Source organism: Mizuhopecten yessoensis, unplaced genomic scaffold (genome assembly GCF_002113885.1).
Source record: "Mizuhopecten yessoensis strain PY_sf001 unplaced genomic scaffold, ASM211388v2 scaffold9715, whole genome shotgun sequence".
Classification (NCBI taxonomy): domain Eukaryota; kingdom Metazoa; phylum Mollusca; class Bivalvia; order Pectinida; family Pectinidae; genus Mizuhopecten; species Mizuhopecten yessoensis.
In genome coordinates, this window is record NW_018408186.1 from 16,898 (window position 1) to 37,594 (window position 20,697).

General features: G+C 34.0%; 1 protein-coding gene across 9 annotated transcripts in view; it reads right to left on the reverse strand.

The window, feature by feature from the left end:
* Window positions 1–654: 654 nt before the first annotated feature.
* LOC110458707 overlaps window positions 655–20,697 on the reverse strand; it is a 75,924-nt gene continuing 55,881 nt past the window's right edge. For 6 of the 9 annotated variants that reach the window (XM_021510576.1, XM_021510570.1, XM_021510579.1 and 3 more), the window contains 17 exons: window positions 19,505–19,684; window positions 18,487–18,552; window positions 16,897–17,010; window positions 15,713–15,746; window positions 15,539–15,576; window positions 15,048–15,108; window positions 14,371–14,420; window positions 13,954–14,001; window positions 13,442–13,504; window positions 12,256–12,362; window positions 10,935–11,029; window positions 10,569–10,642; window positions 8,205–8,276; window positions 5,418–5,517; window positions 4,992–5,077; window positions 4,779–4,874; window positions 655–3,540 (listed from right to left, as the gene is read on the reverse strand). In XM_021510576.1, the coding sequence (XP_021366251.1) occupies window positions 3,328–3,540; window positions 4,779–4,874; window positions 4,992–5,077; window positions 5,418–5,517; window positions 8,205–8,276; window positions 10,569–10,642; window positions 10,935–11,029; window positions 12,256–12,362; window positions 13,442–13,504; window positions 13,954–14,001; window positions 14,371–14,420; window positions 15,048–15,108; window positions 15,539–15,576; window positions 15,713–15,746; window positions 16,897–17,010; window positions 18,487–18,552; window positions 19,505–19,684 (1,497 nt within the window). In that variant the 3' untranslated portion in view covers window positions 655–3,327. The remainder of the gene's footprint in view (window positions 3,541–4,778; window positions 4,875–4,991; window positions 5,078–5,417; window positions 5,518–8,204; window positions 8,277–10,568; window positions 10,643–10,934; window positions 11,030–12,255; window positions 12,363–13,441; window positions 13,505–13,953; window positions 14,002–14,370; window positions 14,421–15,047; window positions 15,109–15,538; window positions 15,577–15,712; window positions 15,747–16,896; window positions 17,011–18,486; window positions 18,553–19,504; window positions 19,685–20,697) is intronic. The other 3 variants (XM_021510575.1, XM_021510577.1, XM_021510578.1) reach the window with 3 other exon arrangements.

Genomic DNA, 20,697 nt, shown 5'->3' on the forward strand with positions numbered 1-20,697 from the left:
GAGCGCTTTACAGTTTTGTTTACTCTGGAAGTAAAAGCTTCAAATTATATTATAAATAGGACCCCCATAAATGTAAAAAAAAACTTCAACTGGAAAATAAAATTCAGTAAAATAGATTAAAATGATGTTAAACTTGCTGTGGCATGACATACATCATTTCATTTTCTTTGTACTGTGAATTCATCTCACATGGCTTTCCACCACATGAAAACTCTATCTTACATAAATTATATAGCTATGTATACGTCAAAAAATATTCATCCACCATCACTAACATCACAATTTTATTGTAGAGATGAAGTCATTTGGAAACTTACTACAAATATTTTTCAACAAGCACTGTGACACAATGTTCCATTTATCGCACATTTGTAAGTGCAAGTGCGATACATCTGCGCACGAGTGAATATATACTTCCGCGCAATAAATGAGTGCTTTCTGATTCGCAAGTGTGTGGTCTTGCTTTTATCACATATATACCTTCCGTATTTGGTAGAGATCGATACAAAGATTTTATAAACTTTGATATTTTTCAGTTCCCCATGACAAGGGGATTCCCATAAAAAGTAGTTCCGGCTAGTAGGTAAATACAACATTCTGTATTGCACATGTGCAATGTATTGCACATGTGCAATACAGAACGTTGTATTTCATAGTCTGAAAATTGCTTGTAATACTATAACAAGATTCAACAGGTGATAAAAGGTCCATCATAATATTGACAAAAAATTGCAGGAATGAAGTATTGTTATATTGAAATTGTACGTAACTAAACTAATATACATTTGCTTTTCTCATCGATGGTATTTATCAAATAACAGTAATTCTGAACAGAAATATATTATAAATCTGTGTTTGTGAAATATAATATCTTCAGCTACCAATAATTGGTTACATCAATAGGCAAAGGTGCCTTTGTGCATCATACGGTAACAAGCACAAATACTTAAGCAATGAATGTTTAAGCAAATGTGGTTATGGTCTTTTTATAATAACACACTTTGCTAACGATGACAAACTTAATAAAGCCTGATAGATATGCTTTATTTAGTTATTTTGAACAGCAAATCAAGTGTTGACAACAATGAAATTGATGACGTCACAATAGAGATTGATGACGTTACAATAGCAAATGATGTGATAGTCTCATAAAAACATTTGCCTTCGCAATGCATTACAATAGAAGGATGCAGAGAAAATGTAAATATATTTAATTGAATAGTTGAGTTACAAAGGGTACATTCATGAACTCATGGACATTAAGACACTACATTTTTTGTATGTATGAATTAGTATCCACAGCATCAGTTAGAGCATGACATCTTTCACTGTTTCTGAACTTTTGAGGGGTATTTTTCAGAATAAACCTGCGTCAGTGGCCATTTGACCAGGAACAAAAAATCAAACTTCATCTGACATGTTTACCCAGTAGTTGTTAAACAGGTCCTCTTTTCTCATTTCATAAAAACCATAAAAACAAACTTTGTTAAATTTCTTTAAAACAATCACATTTTCTGAAGGAAAAATAGAAATTTACCCTATTTGGATAATGATAATATCTTCTTGGAATAAAAGGAACACAATCTAACATCAGAAAACTTGCTACATTCATTAATGCAATGGAGGTTATCTTCCAAAGCCTAAAATTACATGTTCTCACTGAGGTGGTGAGATAAAACTTTCAGTCCAGTCATTACTTTTCTTAATTTACAATATTTACAATATCCAAACGTTTTGGGTTTTTTTTGTATTTGAAAGGATATGTATCAGTAAACTTTATGTAAAACCATGCAAGCTTAAGTTGACTCAGTAAGCTAAACATTCCAGTTTTGTACAAAAAAACGTCACTTACTGTCATATAAATAGACAAATTAGCACACATTGTATTTACACTTCCTATTGTCTGAAGATACACGACCAAATACATGAGCAAAAGCAATGACTTTACAAAACTCGCTCAATTATTTACATCATTAAACTTTCACTGATCATATAGAACATTTTAAACAGATTATAACAAAGTAATTGCATTTATTTCCACAATCAATCTTCACCTGTATTTAATAATTCTATTGCTTCATTCACAGAAAATCAAAAGAATTATAAGGAACATTTTGACAGTGTTACAGTTACTGTTATAGTTACTCCATGTACCTCACACATTTCACAAGGAACTGCTTATTATTGTTTACAGAAAATTCCTGGAGCAGGGACTCCAAATCAATTAATACAAAAGTGACCATCTTTCTCCAAGTTAGCTATTGTCATATATGTTCTGTTGTGCAAAAATTATGATATCCAAAATGATGCTTTCTATGAAAAAAAATTCAGATATATGAATGAACTGACTTATCTCTTCATTAAGGCAAAATTAAAATGTATAAATACATGTTTCATAAAGCAAAAACATAACTTATACACAAAGAAGGATTCTGGAAAAAAGTTGTAAGATATCTACAACATTATGTACAACATATACAACAATTTCAGCTTCATATAGATTGTTATATTACATCTTATATACATTTTTTTAAAAACACTTATAAAACGTACCAATACACATCAACGGGTGCATTAAATGTGATGCAGAGGTGAACATAGTAATGCATACTATCTAATATATGTATATACTGTTCATTAAAAGTCATATACTACATGGTAAAGCAAAGTACATAATTAAACCAGTCCAATACTCAAATACTGTTAAACATTCTACATGTTACGGGCAATGAGACCTAGTTTGTAACAAAATAATGATACAAAAGTAAGATCAGCAAGTTATGTAAACTGTATTTGATTTTAGTCATATGGTGAATGCATGGACAAATTTCATTTGATGTTATGTTTCAAGTACAAGATGCACAAAAAAATAACTTCTCATCTGCATTTTATTTACATAGGAGTTTCTCTGTTTAGAATGAGATTTAAAAAATAATTCACATACTTTCTTTGTAAGGGGGAAAATCTGGTATGCAAATCACCAACTGAGCAAGTGTATGAATGTTTTCAATGGCTTATACATGTACATGGAACATGAATCTACAAAGCTCTCTGAATTCTGACATTCAAAAAGTATGCAACACCATGGCACCATTAGAAGCGACCGGACGCTTACAACGGTGTAAACTGCAATGAACTATTGTGTTTTGCAGGTATACATATCAAGAAACATATATCCATTAATCCTGGAAGTAGAACCAATATATTTTCGATTACTACTAGACAAAACAGCATAACTGCTGTAAAAGTTTAGCAAGGTCAGTATTCATATCCTGATAACTGTTTAAAGACCACCCTCATGTCTCATAGCAAGATGTATGCTGCATTTTAAATTTCTTTGTAAAACAATAGGTATGCCTTAGAATACACTTCGGAATAATCATGAAAGATATCTTCTAATTTTGTTGAATAGATAGACGAGTCACTGCAAGTATACCATTGTGTTGTACCCTTCTTCTTCACCATGGAGTAGTAATGACCGCCCTCAAGGCCTCCCATGTGTAACACTATTCCATACAACTCGTAACTCTTCTTTCTTTCCTGTAAACATGAATGCAGTTTATTTGTTTTACAATGAACACCATCTATAAGATCTTAACTGTCATGTTCAAGTACCTTTTCTATATTAAACATAAATACATGTATAATAATATGTATACATGTACAGTATATAGTAATAGATTGATATCATTAACAAAAGTAGGTGTGCATTTTTAATTGCATTTTCAAATCACATATTGACAGTGTCCATCTGTCAATTTTTCTTTTCAAAATTTATAAGTCAAGAAAGGACAAGTAGAATTTTATTAAGTTTGGTATTGAACATGTTTCAGAGGGACATGGCCCTGCAACAGGTACGTTTGAAACAGAGGTATATATTTCAAACCTTCCTCTTTCCTTACAATTGAGGGGATTTTAACTAAATTTGATCTGGAGCATCCTTTGGCCAATAGTCCTTAATGTTGTATTAATTGAATGTTTGACCGTTGCCGATTTATTTCCATAGCCATGCACAACATGGAAATGGTTTAGATCCCAAACATATAGCCTAATATGTACTGGCTGGGTATTAGGGGACAAACACAATCATACGTCCAGAATTATCCCAGGATAATCAAGTCTGGCCTTGCTGTGGAGAATAAGTATCTGGGTCATAACAAGGAGACAGTTGAAAATCCCTTCCTATAATATATGCCTATATAAGCCAATCATAACCATATTTCCTATGAAGTATCCTGGTAACGTTGACCAGGGAATCAACTGTTGTGTAATGGAAGAATGGAGCTCCCCTGGGGGCTAGGCACAAATTGATTTTGCTCATATCTCAACCAAATTAACTTTAAAGGATCTTTTGGACAAGTTGAAATTAGGAAATATTTGCAATGGTGTATTTAAATATTTTGACATGACTGCTTACTTGTCCAGTTGAGCAATACAGACCCTGAGAGGCCTCTTGTAGTAATTGAGTTTAATTATGGTTTTCACAACACTAGAATAATGGGCTTATATAATGTGCAATTTTGTAATATATTGATCAATTATTCCATTATTATTACTTCATATACTTATTGAGGGATTCTTCGCATGATATTTTGTTGCTCTGTTTTAGTAGTGGGTCAAGAGACTTAGGGTTTCCAAATTCCTTTGCGTGAGGAAGGTTAAAGTGGGAAAAACGTAGGGGGACATGATTCTTTCCTGGCTGGGGCTGGGGATTCTTAAAACCCAGAAAACCCCTTTACGATTGCTTCTGTGTTTATAATTTCCAAAACTGAGCCAACCTTTCCATTTTCAACCACTGGTAGCAACAAGATCTCCTTAAAAACAACTGGGTCATTGTTTTTTCTGTATATTCTTCCTTGAAAGTAATCTTCATCCTGAAATAAGTAATAGTTGTTAACAAATATTAAGCATAAATTGTGTTTCCATTTTAATTTATATTTGCATGAATCCACATCATTCTTACTTTTGCATTATTGTTGAATCATAATTACCTGTTTGAAACGTCCAATATGCAACATCAACCTCTTTGGTGCCTTGACAATGTCAAGTGTTTTGCTGGTGCAAGTGTCTTTTGAACCTAAAGGTTATAAAACAGTTGTGACTTTTACTTTTGATAAAAAAAGGATAAAGATTTTTTTATATAAACACGAATCATGAATGGATTTTTTTTTCGTTCTTATTGACTTAAGGTGGGTAAGGTGGTTGGTTTTTGTCTAAAGATCAATTGCAAATCGGACATGAAAAGGTACTGGGTCAATTGTCCGAGCATATGGGTTTAGCTTTAAAATCCTATGTGTGTTTCTATCAAGGCCAAGAAGAGTGAGAATTGTTTTTAATTACTTATTTATCCATTTATTCATGTAAAAATAATAGTTTGCTTATGATGACCCGAAAGTGATTTGATGTGATCAACTAACCTTTGCCAGTTGTCTCACACTGTCTGCAGGAAAGAACATTTTTGTCAAACAATTCCTCCTCCATCATTTTCGCAAGACCCTTTTCAATAGTCCATCGCTCCTGATAATATTAATTTAAAACAATTTCATACATATGTTTACTCCATACAGTTTCTCAAGGTTTGTTTCTTCACTGTAATAAACTCTCATATAAGATTTATTTACCCTTTTCTTTTATATAATATATCATCTCATACGTTAACGACCTTCGATAAACTTATAATGGAATTATCTTACTCATATTTCTGTACAGTTTCAGCATAATGAAAACATATTGAAAATGCTGAAACTGAATGTTGATCAGGAATTGACAGGGATTTGACACTTCTGTAACCACTGAATGTATTTCTCTTCAGTATAAAACAAGAAAATCAGTAAAACTGATGGATTATGCTCCCCAAAAAGATCATCGGGACAGGAGCAAAGGTAACTTGTGTTACAATCAAACATTTGATCATTTGACATTGAGCTTAATGAGAATCTGACTTTGGACACACGAACCCAATTGGTATGCAATGCCTTGCTATTCTACATACTTCTATAAAATTTCATTGAGCTATCTTCAGCAAGTCAGGAATTATGCACAAGAAAGAGTGAGAAAGTGAATTGGACTTTTGACCTCAATGTCGCCTTGACCTTGGGTGTATAGACCTTAAAGACTTATGCCACACTGACTGGCAATACAACATTTATCACTAAAATTTCATTGAATTATCTTCAGCATGCCACAAGCTATCAACCGAAAATCAATTTGATCTTTGATTTATATATTGCACTGTACTATGTCCTTGGGTTTACAGACCCACTATGGTTTAGGGCATATCGCCTGTCCATCATACATGTACTATATGTATATTGTTTAGATATTTTCAAGGAGTCAGATGCTATGACATGGACAATGAATTTGACCGTTGACCTAAATGTGACCTTTACCTTTGGGAAACGGACCCTATAGTTGTATAGGACACACTGCCTTGCATATTTCCCTAAAATGTTATTGCGCCATCTTGAATAAGTCATAAGTTACAGCCTTGACGATGAATTTGACCCCTTATATCAATTTGACATTGACCTTGAGCAGTCAGACCCAAAAGTGTTACACGACACACCTTGAGATAGCTTGTCAAAACTAATGACAATATATTTGACCTTTGACCTTTAGCATACAGACCCAACAGTAGTACGCGACAAACCGCCTTGCCATCTTGCATGTATTCCTAATATGTCATTGAGTTATTTTCAGCAAGTTAGATGTTTTAGTCAGAACAACGAATTCGATTTTTGACCTCAATGTGACCTCAACCTTAGGCGTAGGGACCAAATAGCGGTACGTACATGTTACACATTGCCTTGCCATCCTACATATATTAATACAATTTCATTGGGCTAACTTCAGCAAGTCTGAAGTTATGGCCCTGGATGAACAGAGCGGTAACTATATGCTCCGCAAAAATGTTTTTTGAGTAGCATATTAAACAGTGCCTTACCACCATGAAATATCAAAGGATTTCAGGAGGTAATTGATGCTTTTGAGATAATGCCGATTGGAAAATGTGGTCATACATAACATCTGTTTATGTAAAAGCTGAAGTCAATGACTGTCAATAAATACATACAAGTGTGTTAAAAATCGTCTTGTAAGTATCAGTAAGAAAAACAGACATGTGAAGATACCTTCATGTTCAATTGAAAATTACTTTGAAAGTTTCAATAATTCCCTAGCTATGACTAACCAATTTAAACTCTCCTGAAAGAGAGACTGATTTTGAGATGAATGCTATTGGGTGGTAGGGTGGCACAGTGGATAGAGCACTCGTTTTTCACCAAGGAGATCAGGATTTGATAACCAGACTGAAAATAAAAAGGTATGGGGTCATCTGCCTAACAAAAATTGGTTTTCTCCGGGTACTCCGGTTTCCTCCCATATAAAGACCTCTACGGGCAATGATCCGGGACTTCAAGAGTGCTTAATGAAAGTTGATGAAACTTGTTTCATAATTGTTTAAAAATAAATGAAGACTGTTTCAGCAATCCATTAGGATAGCTGCTGGAAAAGGACAATTTACAGTAGCATCTTGGTGCACGAAAATAATTTTGTCGATGATGCTATGAAAAGATTGTCTCTCAGTTTAAATGTCTAAGAAAGGTTGACATCCGTTATTGTTATCAATTCTCTCTGATGCTTTTCAAATTCAACATTTTTCTGTTTAACGAGAAGCCGTTGGACCTTATAAGTGGCTAACTGAATTAAACAACTAAAGATGCCCATACATGTTGTTTGTTTGAAGTTTTTGTACGAAGTTATTTCTTATGAACCTCCTCCCCTATCTTCATCCCTTGGTGCAGTTTTTGCACTTTCTGACACCTAATACCCCCGCCCCTTAACCCCCTTGAGGTCAGCCAATTTTAGTGTAAATTGTGACATTATCTAAGGAGTATTTTGAGAAAGAGGATTGAAATTCAGCAGAAAGTTTCTGATGGGATGTTTTCTGAAGGTTCCTTTTTGAGTATATAATCATGACCACTCCCCCCCCCCCCCCCCCACACACACACACACACACACACACACACACACCCCATAGGCTGATGTTTATCATAAAGATTTATAAAATCTGACAGTTTCTGAGAAGTCGAAAATCTAAATGGTGAAGGACATACATGTACAAAGAAAACACAAGAGGTCGCCTTAGTGACAAGGGTAACATAAATATAGTTTCTACATTATGCTTTTTGATGAGGACCAATTACCTTCACTTGTTGTGGCACTGGAATCACTAGGCTGAAGAATATCTGGGAGTCCTCAATGGTTCCTCCGTCACTCTGAAATAGTAATGTTATGTGGGCATACAAAATTAACGCTCAAGTCACGTATATGTAAATGTTCAACATCAGATCAACGCTACTTACACTAATGATTTTTGCTATTGTATGTTTTTACCCTGTAGAAAAAATAATCATTTTTATAGATAAATATTTATAACGTAAATAACTATACTTAACACTACGTAAGTGAAATAGGTACTATATGGGGTTTCATGATAGTGGATGTTAGTCACTATCTACGGCACCACATCGCAAGTATAGAGGCAGTGACAACTACAACAAAACCACAGCTGCTAAAATAGTCAAATAATGGAGCCATATGTAACACTAGTCAAAGACAAACCAGGACAAACTGATTGTTAGCGTAGTCGAGCGCCTTATGTTGTCGTGAGCGTCAAACTTTCATGTTTGCAGCAAGATGTTCTTCAAAACTATGAGGTGTATACATCTCTGCATTTGTAGAAATTGGCATGTTGGTGCGAATTTGTGCATGGAGTTTTTAAGTGAAATATGCTTATTGTTTTAAAGTTTTAAAAATGATCGATAAAGCTGTTATGTAACTATATAGATATAGTATAGCTTGTGCAGCAGGTGACTGGTCATTTATTGACAGCTATGTAAAAGAGAGCAGGTTGTCTAATTATGCAATTGGCCTGTAGCTTAGTAGCCAATGAATCAAAAGTGCTCTATTTAAAGAGTTGGTGGTCCAGCTCTGGCAACTTTTGTTTGACTTCTGTTCAATATACATCCCAAAAAGGAGAATTCGTTTTTTCAAAGCATAATTTTCACAAATATATGTGTTCGCTACAAACACGTATTATATCTCATATCTATTATTTACAGCAGTTAATTGAATGATGTTATATATACCTAACACTATCATCTCAATAGTGAAATAGAACTTATATTTAGGTTGAAATAACTGAAGATATCATTTGACAACTTTGTGGTAAACAATGATTATCAAAAAGGCAAGATTTGTTTGTGTGTGAATATCACATATATGCTCTCGATGTTAACAATATGACCCTTGACTTCTCATGTAAATAAATAGTATTAAAAAAACCTAGAAAATGTCTGTAATACATAAATGCCCCCGCTGCCTTGTGAAATTAGTTTCGGTGTTCTATAAAAAGTTACAAACACTTTGATCTTGATACCCTGAAACATGCACACAAACAAGGTATTACACTTAAAGTTGATAAGCTGATTTTAATATTCATATGTTTTTTCTGTATGTTATTACCATCTCCATAACATATTGAATGAAGTTGCTAAGTGTTTATATTGAATCAGTTGATGATTTTCTATGTATAACAACAGTGACCTTGGCCTTGACCGTGGAACCCTGAAACATAACAATGTCCGAAGTATACTCATACTTGACCTTTGCATAAAGTTTGACCAAAATCCATGAAAGAATGAAGTTGCTAAGTCTTAAAATTGAATCAGTTGATGATTTTCTATATATAGCAACAGTGACCTTGGCCTTGACTTTGGAACCCTGAAACAAAAGGATGTCAGAGGTATACCCATATTTGACCTTTGTATAAAGTTTGACCAAAATCCGTGAAAGAATGAAGTTGAATGAAGTTGAATGAAGTTGCTAAGTGTTTAAATTAAATCAGTTGATGATTTTCTATATATAGCAACAGTTTGTCAAAATCTGTAAAAGATTGAAGTGTCTAAGTGTTTACATTGACTCGGTACGGGACGCGACGGAACGGGACGGGGCGGGACGGACATGGGCAACACTATATGCTCCCCCCCCCTCCCCCATTTTATGGAGGGTTGTACCTTTGTATAAAGTTTGACCAAATCTGTCAAAGAATGAAGTTGCTAAGTGTTTACATTTAATCGGACGGGACACGACGGGGCGGGTGTTTGCATTGAATCGGGGCGGGACGGGACGGGCGGACATGCATGGGTAACACTATATGCCCCTCATTTTATGGCGGGGGCATAGAAATCGATAAACACAATGCACGTATGATCAAATAAGATATTTACTTTCTGTTATGAACTATTATCCCAAACCTGTAACACTCTATGTAATCGTCTGATAGTAGATAAACTTAATGCGTTAAACCTTTGATAGATGACGCAACGTCATCACTTTCTGTGTTGTGTTGTTGTCCTGTCAACATAAATAAACAGTTTCCCTGATGAACCTTTAAAGAGGTGAAATCGCTAAGGAGGTACTAAGATACTCTTGTCTTTTTTTGTTTGTTATATATATATATATATATATATATAGACAATATGTCGCATTAATACTAATCAACTTACGTGATTACATGGCTTGTATCGAAATGCGTTGCACATGCGTCCTTCAAAAAGCGAAGACGGAGCTGCAACACATCCTGAAAATTGTTCATAAGTTTATCAGTTTTTCACCTTATAATTGGTATGCAAGCACTACATTTCCCCTAGATTGCAAAAGGAAAGACGTTCCTAGTAGTTTATGCTCAAGTTGTCGTTGCGATATTATGAACTAAAAAAAACAATCTGAACGGAAGAATATTCTGATGTCAAAGAGACAAGCTATGGACAAATAAAGCATATTGGCAGTTACACAAAAACTGTATGCACTTTATATGTGTTCTGATATCGCTTGTTTATGAATATGAAACTTTAAACAATGGTTTTTCTTACCTCGTTTATCAGTCTGTGTATCCTTCAGAGCATTTAATAAACACATCAGAAATGAATGACAATCATTTTGGTGATAAAGCCTGAATGAGTCGTCTCTGGGAACATAGAAAATAAATGTTGGAAGTTTACGATCCTTCGAATATCTACATTATATCCCTAAAAACAACCGCGATTTTAATTCAAGTTTTAATGACAAAAGTTTGTTTTGATATACAGTGCCGCGCCATATGGTTTTCATGTTTTGTAGTGTCACTAAGCATTACAAACATTCATTTAAATAAATGTTGTCGGCATTGTCAAAACATCGCTCAAGTATGCTACCGGAATGGTTGATATTGAATTGTAATCTTGAGTTGTCTCCCATATATATATCAAATGAAACCAAGTTTTTTTTTAGCATCATAACAGTCGTCAACAAACTATGAAAAATCTTAAAGCAAAACAACCCCTTGTGAAACAAACACGTGTTACACCTTCAAATGGATGGTAGGAAAATATCATCATCTAGAATAAGTCATTATTTCAAATGAAAAGCCAATTGGAAGGCCGATATTAGCAGAGAACAAGGAGACAGGTGATATTCGTTTTACTTTGAAAGACTTCACGAGAATGTTTCTGAAAGAGCAGTGGAGAGAAGACTTCATTTTGAAAGATTTGCACAGTGGTCTGTATGTAAGAACTTCACAGTTTCAGCTGTCCACTGTAAAAGCCACATGTAGTGTTGTCACAATAAAAAAATAGGTCTGTTGTACAGAAGTGGAATATAATTATGCTTTTTTAGGAAACAAACCAAAACCTTGCGGAGAAGGTTGATCAAAAGTTACGGCTCGAGTGTCTAAGTGTACGTTAATTACGTTGTCGCAGTGCTCAAGTGACTGTCTCATTTTGGGAATGTGTTTGTGTATCGGGAGTCGGAGTTTAAACACAGATTGGAAATCTGAATACCTATAATCAGTATACTATAGTATATTAATAAATTGCTGGATCAATATTTATGGCTAGTTGTAGAGATTTATTGGAGGATGGTAATTGCCATCCAACATATCTGCAGGGGCTTAGCAATAGAAAACTGAAAATGCGATCGTTTGTTTTACCATGACATTCAAAGTCTCCTGATATTAATTTAAATTGCAAATACGTGTAGAATAATTAATATCCCTCTAAAACAATAGCACGTCGCTCACTCCAAGCTACTAAATGCACTATAATCCATATTGCTGACACGAATAGCGGCATTGCACTGTAACTGTATTGCAGAATTATTTGAGCCAAGAAAAAAAAGAGAAAAAAATAATCTTTACAAGATTAAGAAGTATCATACATTTCCATAACTCTGCGCATGAGCTCTCCAATACGTTCTATCTGAGCATGTACTCGGTTGTGGGTGATGCCTTCTAGTATCTTTAGAAGCAACGCTGATAAACTTTTCTGAAACATAAAAACAGATCGTGTTAAATACTAAATATAACAGTGCTTTTAATGAGGAGTATTAATGTAGAATAAAAGCAAGCGTACAACACGGTTAATGTACAATCTCCATAAATTAGCGCGGTTTGGAATGGTAGTTATTGCTCTTAACAAAAACAATCCGGGTAATTTGAGGTTTTTTAAGGAAAAAACAATGTTCATGATGTAATACTTACCATAACTTAAGTATGCATAAACAATACCTACACCTATATTTGTAGCCCAAAAACAAAATATTCAAATATCCCGACCTCCCTACCGTCACGTAACCCATATCACGACGACGGAGCCACGGAGTGATCTCCCATCTCAAACCCCTTTTATGGAGCCCAAAGGCAGCCAGGATGAGAGGCAAGGTGAGGAATACAGAGTGGGACTCCATAAAGTTATGGTAAGTATTGCATCATGAAAATTGGTTTTATTTTAAAAAACTCAATTTCATTTCAGTAACAATTACCATAACTTTAGTATGTGCCTTACCGTAGTGGAGGCTTTGAATCCAGGCAGACCAGGCTGACGGAGCAAACTCGAGACTGAGTGAAGATAACCTGCTTAATGGGCCAGAGCAACCCATTCCGCTCCTCAGACCCTAATAGGATCGGGCGAGAAGCAAAGGAACCTGATTAACGGTATACGTATAGTAACGGCAGAGTAATTATATTACTGGACCACCGGAGGCAAGAAGAGACTCCGTGGCTCTGTCGTGATATGTGTTACGTGACGGCAGAGAGGTCAGGAAATTTGAATATTTTGTTTTTGGGCTACAAAGATGGGTGTAGGTATTGTTTATGCATACTAAAGTTATGGTAATTATTACTGAAATGAAAACTTCTTACTGTAAATCAGTCAACCTGCATTAAGAGAACATATGAATAAAAATTGTTGTTAGTTTAATCTTTAAGATTTTAGTTTTGAATAAGCTTACATTCTTACTTGTCAAAGCTTATACTTACACTTTGATCATCGAAAGATTTAAAAAACAAAAATACCACATATACTAACCGCTCATCATATGTACATGCTTAAACTATGCGAAATACCTTTGGCATTGTTCTATTAACTTGTTTCAGGCAATCTGCTAGTTCTGGTGTTTGGTTGAGAATCTAAAAGTAAAATGAACATGAATGAAATACCATATCAACAAACACGGACAAAATCACAATTTGAAAGTCGAAACTGAACGACTTCGTGTGATCGTCTTAGCACCAGACGAACATGTGCACATGTGGTGTACAAGAAAAGTTGAAAGATGACAGACTAATTAAACTAAGCACTTATGCAATTTAAACAAAACGGCTATTTAACGTGAATGAACTAAAATACAAATAAATGGTGAGTAATTTTAGTAACCGCTACACACTATGACTCATTTTAACGATATCCAAATATGGAATCTTGATATTATTTATTTATAAGAAAACCCCTACTGGAGTGGTTCTTAACACGGAATGAAAATTAGCTGATGAAACCTTCATTTTACATAATAATATTTCAAGAAATGTTCATCAGTACAATAAGTAAAGCAGCAGATGCTTTTAAAATATACATTTACCTGGAATATACTGTTTGCGTAGCATGTAAATCCGATGTTGGGAAGTGCCTGCAATGTTGTCACATAAGTATAAATAGAATCTGAAGAAAACTGGAACCGATTCATGAAAATATCTCCTACTGAAGTCTTTTTATATTAATTTCACGTACATACATGTAAATAAAACAAGAGTGGAAAATCGCCTTTTTTCATCAGATGTCCAAATTCAAAGGTAAAAATCTTCCATCAATTCGGGGCCTTGATATATGAGAAATTAATAAAGGCAAAAGATTTTTATAATGAACGAAATTTTCTGTTGTTTTGTTTTGTATTTTTTGGTGTGTTGATATTATTATTCTTTAAAACATATAAAGAGTGAAATTGAGACATACAATCCTAAGTCCTAGGATTGAAACAAATACAAGGTGACAAACTGACCCCAAGATCACTAGGCCGTGGTGACCCTGGAACAGGTCTTTCGTAGTAGACTGAAAAGAAGAATACAACAAAATAAAGAAGAATACAACAAAATAAAGAAGAATATAACAAAATAAATACATGGGGTATCAATGTACATGTAGCACGGTATTAAAAAAAGTTTCACAATTTTCATTGTTAATTAAGTCTTTTAGGTATATTCACATTTACATAAACCCACACCAATTCCAAACATGCAACATCAATATGTTTTCAGTCAAATAAATGTGTAATATTCCTTGCATAATATTACGTTCACAATGTTACCTGAAACGAGTAGGGTTTGAACGAAATGCGATTAGCAATTAACAGTTTATTTAAGAGATATGACTTTGTATAAATAATCAGATATCCAGATATAACAAATATCTTATTTATATAATGGTTCGCATTTCATTTGACTTTACAGCTTCAACAAGTTTCTTTTATCACATGGTGGAACTAGATTGTTTTGCATGAAAAACAGATTCATTAAGAATACATATATTGTAATTAATCGTACATTCACGGCGTCCAGTATACATTGACGGGAAAATAATGGCTTATTTTATGAAGATAAAGTTTATTGAAACGTTTAGGTATCAAATTATGGCATTATATTCATTTAATTGACCACGGATCAAACTGAAATCACTTACTTTTGTTCAATTTACTGACGAGTGACCCTTTTTTTGTGCACATGTAACAAGTCACAACATCCTGGAATGAATAAAATTTTCATTTACATTCTTATCAGTTAGATAAAGCTTTATTGTGGAAATAAAATAATATGTTGAATCGACCGTTAAGTGAGGCATATTTACTGTGAAAACCCCCCAGAAAGAATGATATCTCGCAATACACTGTACTGTGGTCGTACTGATAATGTTTGTATTTATTTAACAAATAGAAATATTCCTTATTTGGTGATGATCATCACTTAAGTCACAACTCTTGAGAACAATACTATTCAAATCAGTTCGACATAATTATCATGATAAACCACATATAAAAACATATTTATAAGTTTTTAACAATACTTAATAATTAACATTCAAGCTTATACAATTAGATGGTTGTTAATAACAACAATATCTTGCAAAATTCCATTAACTTTTGTTATGTATTTTTTTCAAGACCCAATACATACCATTCTTGAACAAGCTGCACCCTCTGAGTCGTTTGCACCTGAAACACAATCAGTCAATAGAGCCAAAGACCAAAGAAACTAGATTAATATTTCTCACTGAACCTTTCACGTAATGAAATAATAGGATTTGTACTTTTGTCCGCCTTACCTTTTAAATAGATTTTAATGACTAACCTGTTCCTCCAAAATCGTGATATGCTTCCAAAAACTGAAATAAGAACAAAAAATAACTATGACAAAACTCGTACAGAATAAGACTCCTACCGATTTGAAAGTTTGGTATTAGCAGGAAATAGCAAAAGAAATCCACAGTGCGATTTTAAAGTAAAGGAAAGATAAAAGTTATCACCGCTGAACAGCTTTGATACAGATGGAATGTCATGATGATAATTTTACAAAATTTCATAAAATAGCTACCACCTGTTAGCCGTAACAACTCGTGAAATATTTGAATATCAACATTATTCGAATGACAACATTATTAATACATATTACACTCATTTCGCACATCATATCTTTATAAATAGATTATTTTTTTTTTTTTTTTAATACCAACGCCATATCAGTATTTTGGGAATCGGTATATCTTCATGATACTTACATCAATGATACCAATAGGTCAGTATTATGCACAGTTCAACAATCGCAGTTCAATTTTGATACAATAATCGTCGTACAATCTTTTCATTTTAACATTCATCATATATAAGCATCTGGGGGACAAATATATTCTTTTACCACCCTGAGGTAATATAGACAAATCCCAACCAAAAGGGTAAGGTTCTTAACTGTCTAAGCCTATGGCCAGAATTTTAGGAATCTTATCCCGAGGGTTTTGATTTTTTTTGGTCCTACCCTAAAAGTGGGGAGTTAACATTTTCTCGCACATCAAATATAAGTGGTATTTTCATGAAATGTAAACGTTGATTGCATAATTTAATTAATTATGACAGTTGAATCCCCCCGACTTTAACCCAGGGTAAGACAGTAATATATCTATCTGACTGAAAGTGTGTGTAAATTTCTGTCTAATGAGGGAGAAATTACATTTTCCTGTCATGAATCTTATTAGCATGACCACACATGTATACATGTGTATGTCTTCTTGTTGGCACCAAGTTAGCATTTCGAAACGTTAACAGGTCAATGTTTTCCATGTATTATGTAGAGCTTGGATAAATCCTTGGATGTCAGTTTTTATCTGACACAATCTACTGTTTGTCACTGACTGGATTGACTTAATCATTTTTCTAAAAAGGTACAAAAATGTATTTGTAAATCAATATCAATTATCCACGACGGACTGCATTGTTTATGGTACCACATTAACGTATTTAGTGCTTCATTTTTTTACTTACTTCGGCATCATTTACTTCATGCTTGTTGCCGCTACAGTTGTCATATGGTGATTGGCATTCAACACAGATAAAGTGACCGCAAATGAATTTCATAAACATCGTTTTTGATTTGACCTATTGAAAAGATAATATGAATTGCATCGTTGTTATGTCTAAATTCATTGGATTCGATATAAATAAACTCATATTCATATCAATTATCAACATGTACAAGATTTACTCGTTAAGCATATCTATCAAAAGGACTACATCAATTCAATTGGGATTCGCATTCGGATAATACACCATTTCATTATAAGATAATGTCTTTCTGTAGAAGTGTCAGTGGATGAAAACTATTGCAGCTTCAGCTGCGAGTTGAAGGGATGTACATAATTAATTTACCAAATACATGTAGCATCGAAAGGCGTATTGAAAACTTAACAAAAAAGTATATGTCTTCTGTGTTGGACAATGGGAATTACGTCAGACTATGTGACTTAGGGACGAGGCAATATATACAACCGTGATGGGACCGATTCAAAATCTTTTATTAAAACAAAACAATGCTCGTTCTTTGGCATTAAAAAAAAATGTCACAAGCTTGAGTTGTGTTATCTGCAAAGTCAATGTTCCATTACAACAGAATAGATAATTGCATTAAATAAGTAATATCATCATAAACAGTTTCATTTACAAATATGCTCTCCATGTAAATTATTGAAAACATATGATGGAACCACGTTCTATATCTGACACAATCTACTCAAATTACTAACTAAGTGTTAGAGAGTATAAAAAAGTTAAAAAGGATAAGCAAGAATGCATGTACTGCATGGTCTTGAATAAAGTGGCCAAAGGAAATATTAGAAGTTATAAATAATAATACATTTATTATTGTTTAAGCTTGTCAATGCACGCATTCACTTTATGAAAAAAAGCGTTCAATTCCCATGACTATTTCTGTTGAAAGAAAAGTTTGTCCCGTGGTCGTGTACATTTAAAAAGGGGAGTGTAGTCCCATACCCATCTGCCTCAGTCTTATCCTGGTACTAAATATTAACTTGTCTCTTATAAAATGCTGAAATGCCAACATGGATTTGTGCATTTGAAAATTGGCATGTGTACAACTATTTTATGACGATAAATATTTACTGCTAATCTGATTGGGTCAGTTTCAAAACGGACTTAGAAAGAATCGTATTGCTAGGTTGAAAAGTTGGATTAGTTCAACCTTAAACTCATTCCTATTTCTTTTTGGACCCCTTTATCACTGCTTGTGTTTATAATTTATACTGCCTTGTTCGCAATCGTCACGTGAAGTTATCGGCGTTATATTTAATGGGGCTTTCCCGTACAAATCGCATAGTCAAATTGGACATTTGAAATGGACTAAGAATGCGGGGATAGCGAGGAACATAAGTGGCAGTGCAAATAATACCTAAATTCAATAAATAAAATATTGTTGATAATGATATTTTATTTTAAGTTGTCTAAGAATGGCAATAAGCAGTTCGGTTTATGACTCAGTTAAGAAAGTAGTTGAGCTAGCGATAAAATGTTTTTTCTTATGAAGATTAAAAAAGTAAATAATAATAAGAAAATGGTTACTTGTGTATCAATGCGTGCCTTTTTATATCCTGACGTCCCTCTTCTCGTACCTGTCTCAAAGCCCGACTGAAATTGTCCATATTGAAAGTGATATTTAAGAGAGAGAAAAAAAACAGGTGCACAATTACTTCCAAAAGAAACGGTAAGATATACGTGAAACTTCTTTTTGCAATTTTACAGTATTCACGTGTAATGAAAGATTGAAACGAAATCAAACTGAAACCAAGCATTGATTCGAAACTAGATCCATATGAAATATATTGTGATGATGTGATGTTTGATGAATACCGTTATGTCATTTTTGAACATTTTAACTACTCAAGGCCTAAGCTCAAATGCTCGGAAAACTCAAACGACTCTGCAAAAAATACAGACTATAACTACTAGCATAATATAAAAACATGTTATACTCTGATCTCAAAGTTTGCTCTCATTGTTCTGCTCTTAAATTTTGTTATCTGGTCTTGTCTCGTTGGTCTTACCAGAACTTGGTCTTGTGTTCTGGTCTACTCTCACATATTGTTCTGATCTGATCTGGCCTCATTTGCACAGTCTTAACGTTTGGTCTTGTCTTGTCTAGTCTGGTCTTATAGTATGATCTAAATGTTTTGTCTCGTCTCATGGATCAAAGACCAAAATATGTCTTCCTCGACATTGTGTTCAATAATTAACTGATTAATCGGTTCCTTAAAATTTGAGATATGAATCTCTGTAGCCCAATTTGTCCTAACCAGTTATCTGAAATCTGTAAAGCATTTAGATGCCTCAGGGAAGGGAAGGGAAAGGTTAGCAGCACCAGTCAAAACACTTATTGATAAAAAACAACAACACCACTCTAATTAATCCTGACACATTCACCTTTTACTCTACACAGTGAAGCAATGCAATGACATGTGTTTTACATTACGAATACATTTACTTGTTGAAATGTTCGATCCCAATTCATATTCAAAGTGTTTTATTTTCATTTCCCGTTGACCATAATCATAAGAGAACAAGCACAAAAAACATATATTACCTTTTCGTTTCCAGAGAAATGATATTTCAATGCAGTGATAGGAACAACATCATCACATTTTGTGTTTGGACACTGAATACATTCGCTTTGAAGAGTGAACACAGTTCCTTTTTTTCTTGCTCGCACGAAGCAATCTTCACAGTGAGATGTACCACAGGGAAGCGTAAGAAGGAAACTTTCCTTAAATGATAGAAATTCAATCAACTGAATCAAATTATTATCGGCTGACAGTACTTTGTAAAGATGTATTATTTTATTTGTTTTCTTTACTACACCTTTTCTTCTGATGCATAAAAGACGAGAGCTGGGGTAGTAACAATGATAAACCTAGGCAACCGTATAAGCATTATAATGAAAAGTATAGTCATTTAGGGCCAGACTTGTATTTGAGTATGGGGCGACGTTTGAGAAATTAAAATTAAACTCATAGATGAAATTAGTCTGTCATATAAAATCATCATCAAGAAAAAGGTTAAGTAAAAGAAAATGCAAGGTAACAAAATACCATTATTTAGTTAAAAAGACCGTGTGAACATTGATATGAAAAGACATGATGTTTAAATGTCGTGAAATAATACAGTTAGATTAATGGAAGTTTATAAAACAGGCCAATGTCTTAAATATTGTTGAATAATTCCTCCAGTTCTACGGAAGAGAAAAGAGTTCATGAAAGCATTTATCACGAATGTATCTAAGATATGAACATGCTATCAATGTATGCTCCACCGTATATTCCCTGTTAAGCAGATAAGGATGAGTGAGATAAGTATGACCAGTACGGAACAGAAAAAGACAGCCTCCTCTCTGCATTCTCTTCGCATAGGCAGATCAGATTTAAGTTTTGCTGATCTCGAGAGACTTTCGTTGATGCCATTCATTTTGAATCGTATAACGAGTTTGAAATCTGCATATGATAGTAAGAAATTGGGTTGCTGTGAGTGCAATGCATTTTTTAGCTGCTCTGCCAGCATTTTCGTTACTTTTTTTTCCGACATGGCTCGGGATCCATAGAAAAATAATTCTACATTTCTTTGAGATAGCAGCAATTTTACGATAGAGAAGTTTTGTATAAGAGTGTTTTTGGGGTCTCGTTTCTTTGAGTCTGAACAGACGATTGCCTTATCAACTAAGTGGTACCGCGGAGAAAATAGAGGAACCTTGTGGTAATCGAATCGAGGTGGAGTGGAGAGCAG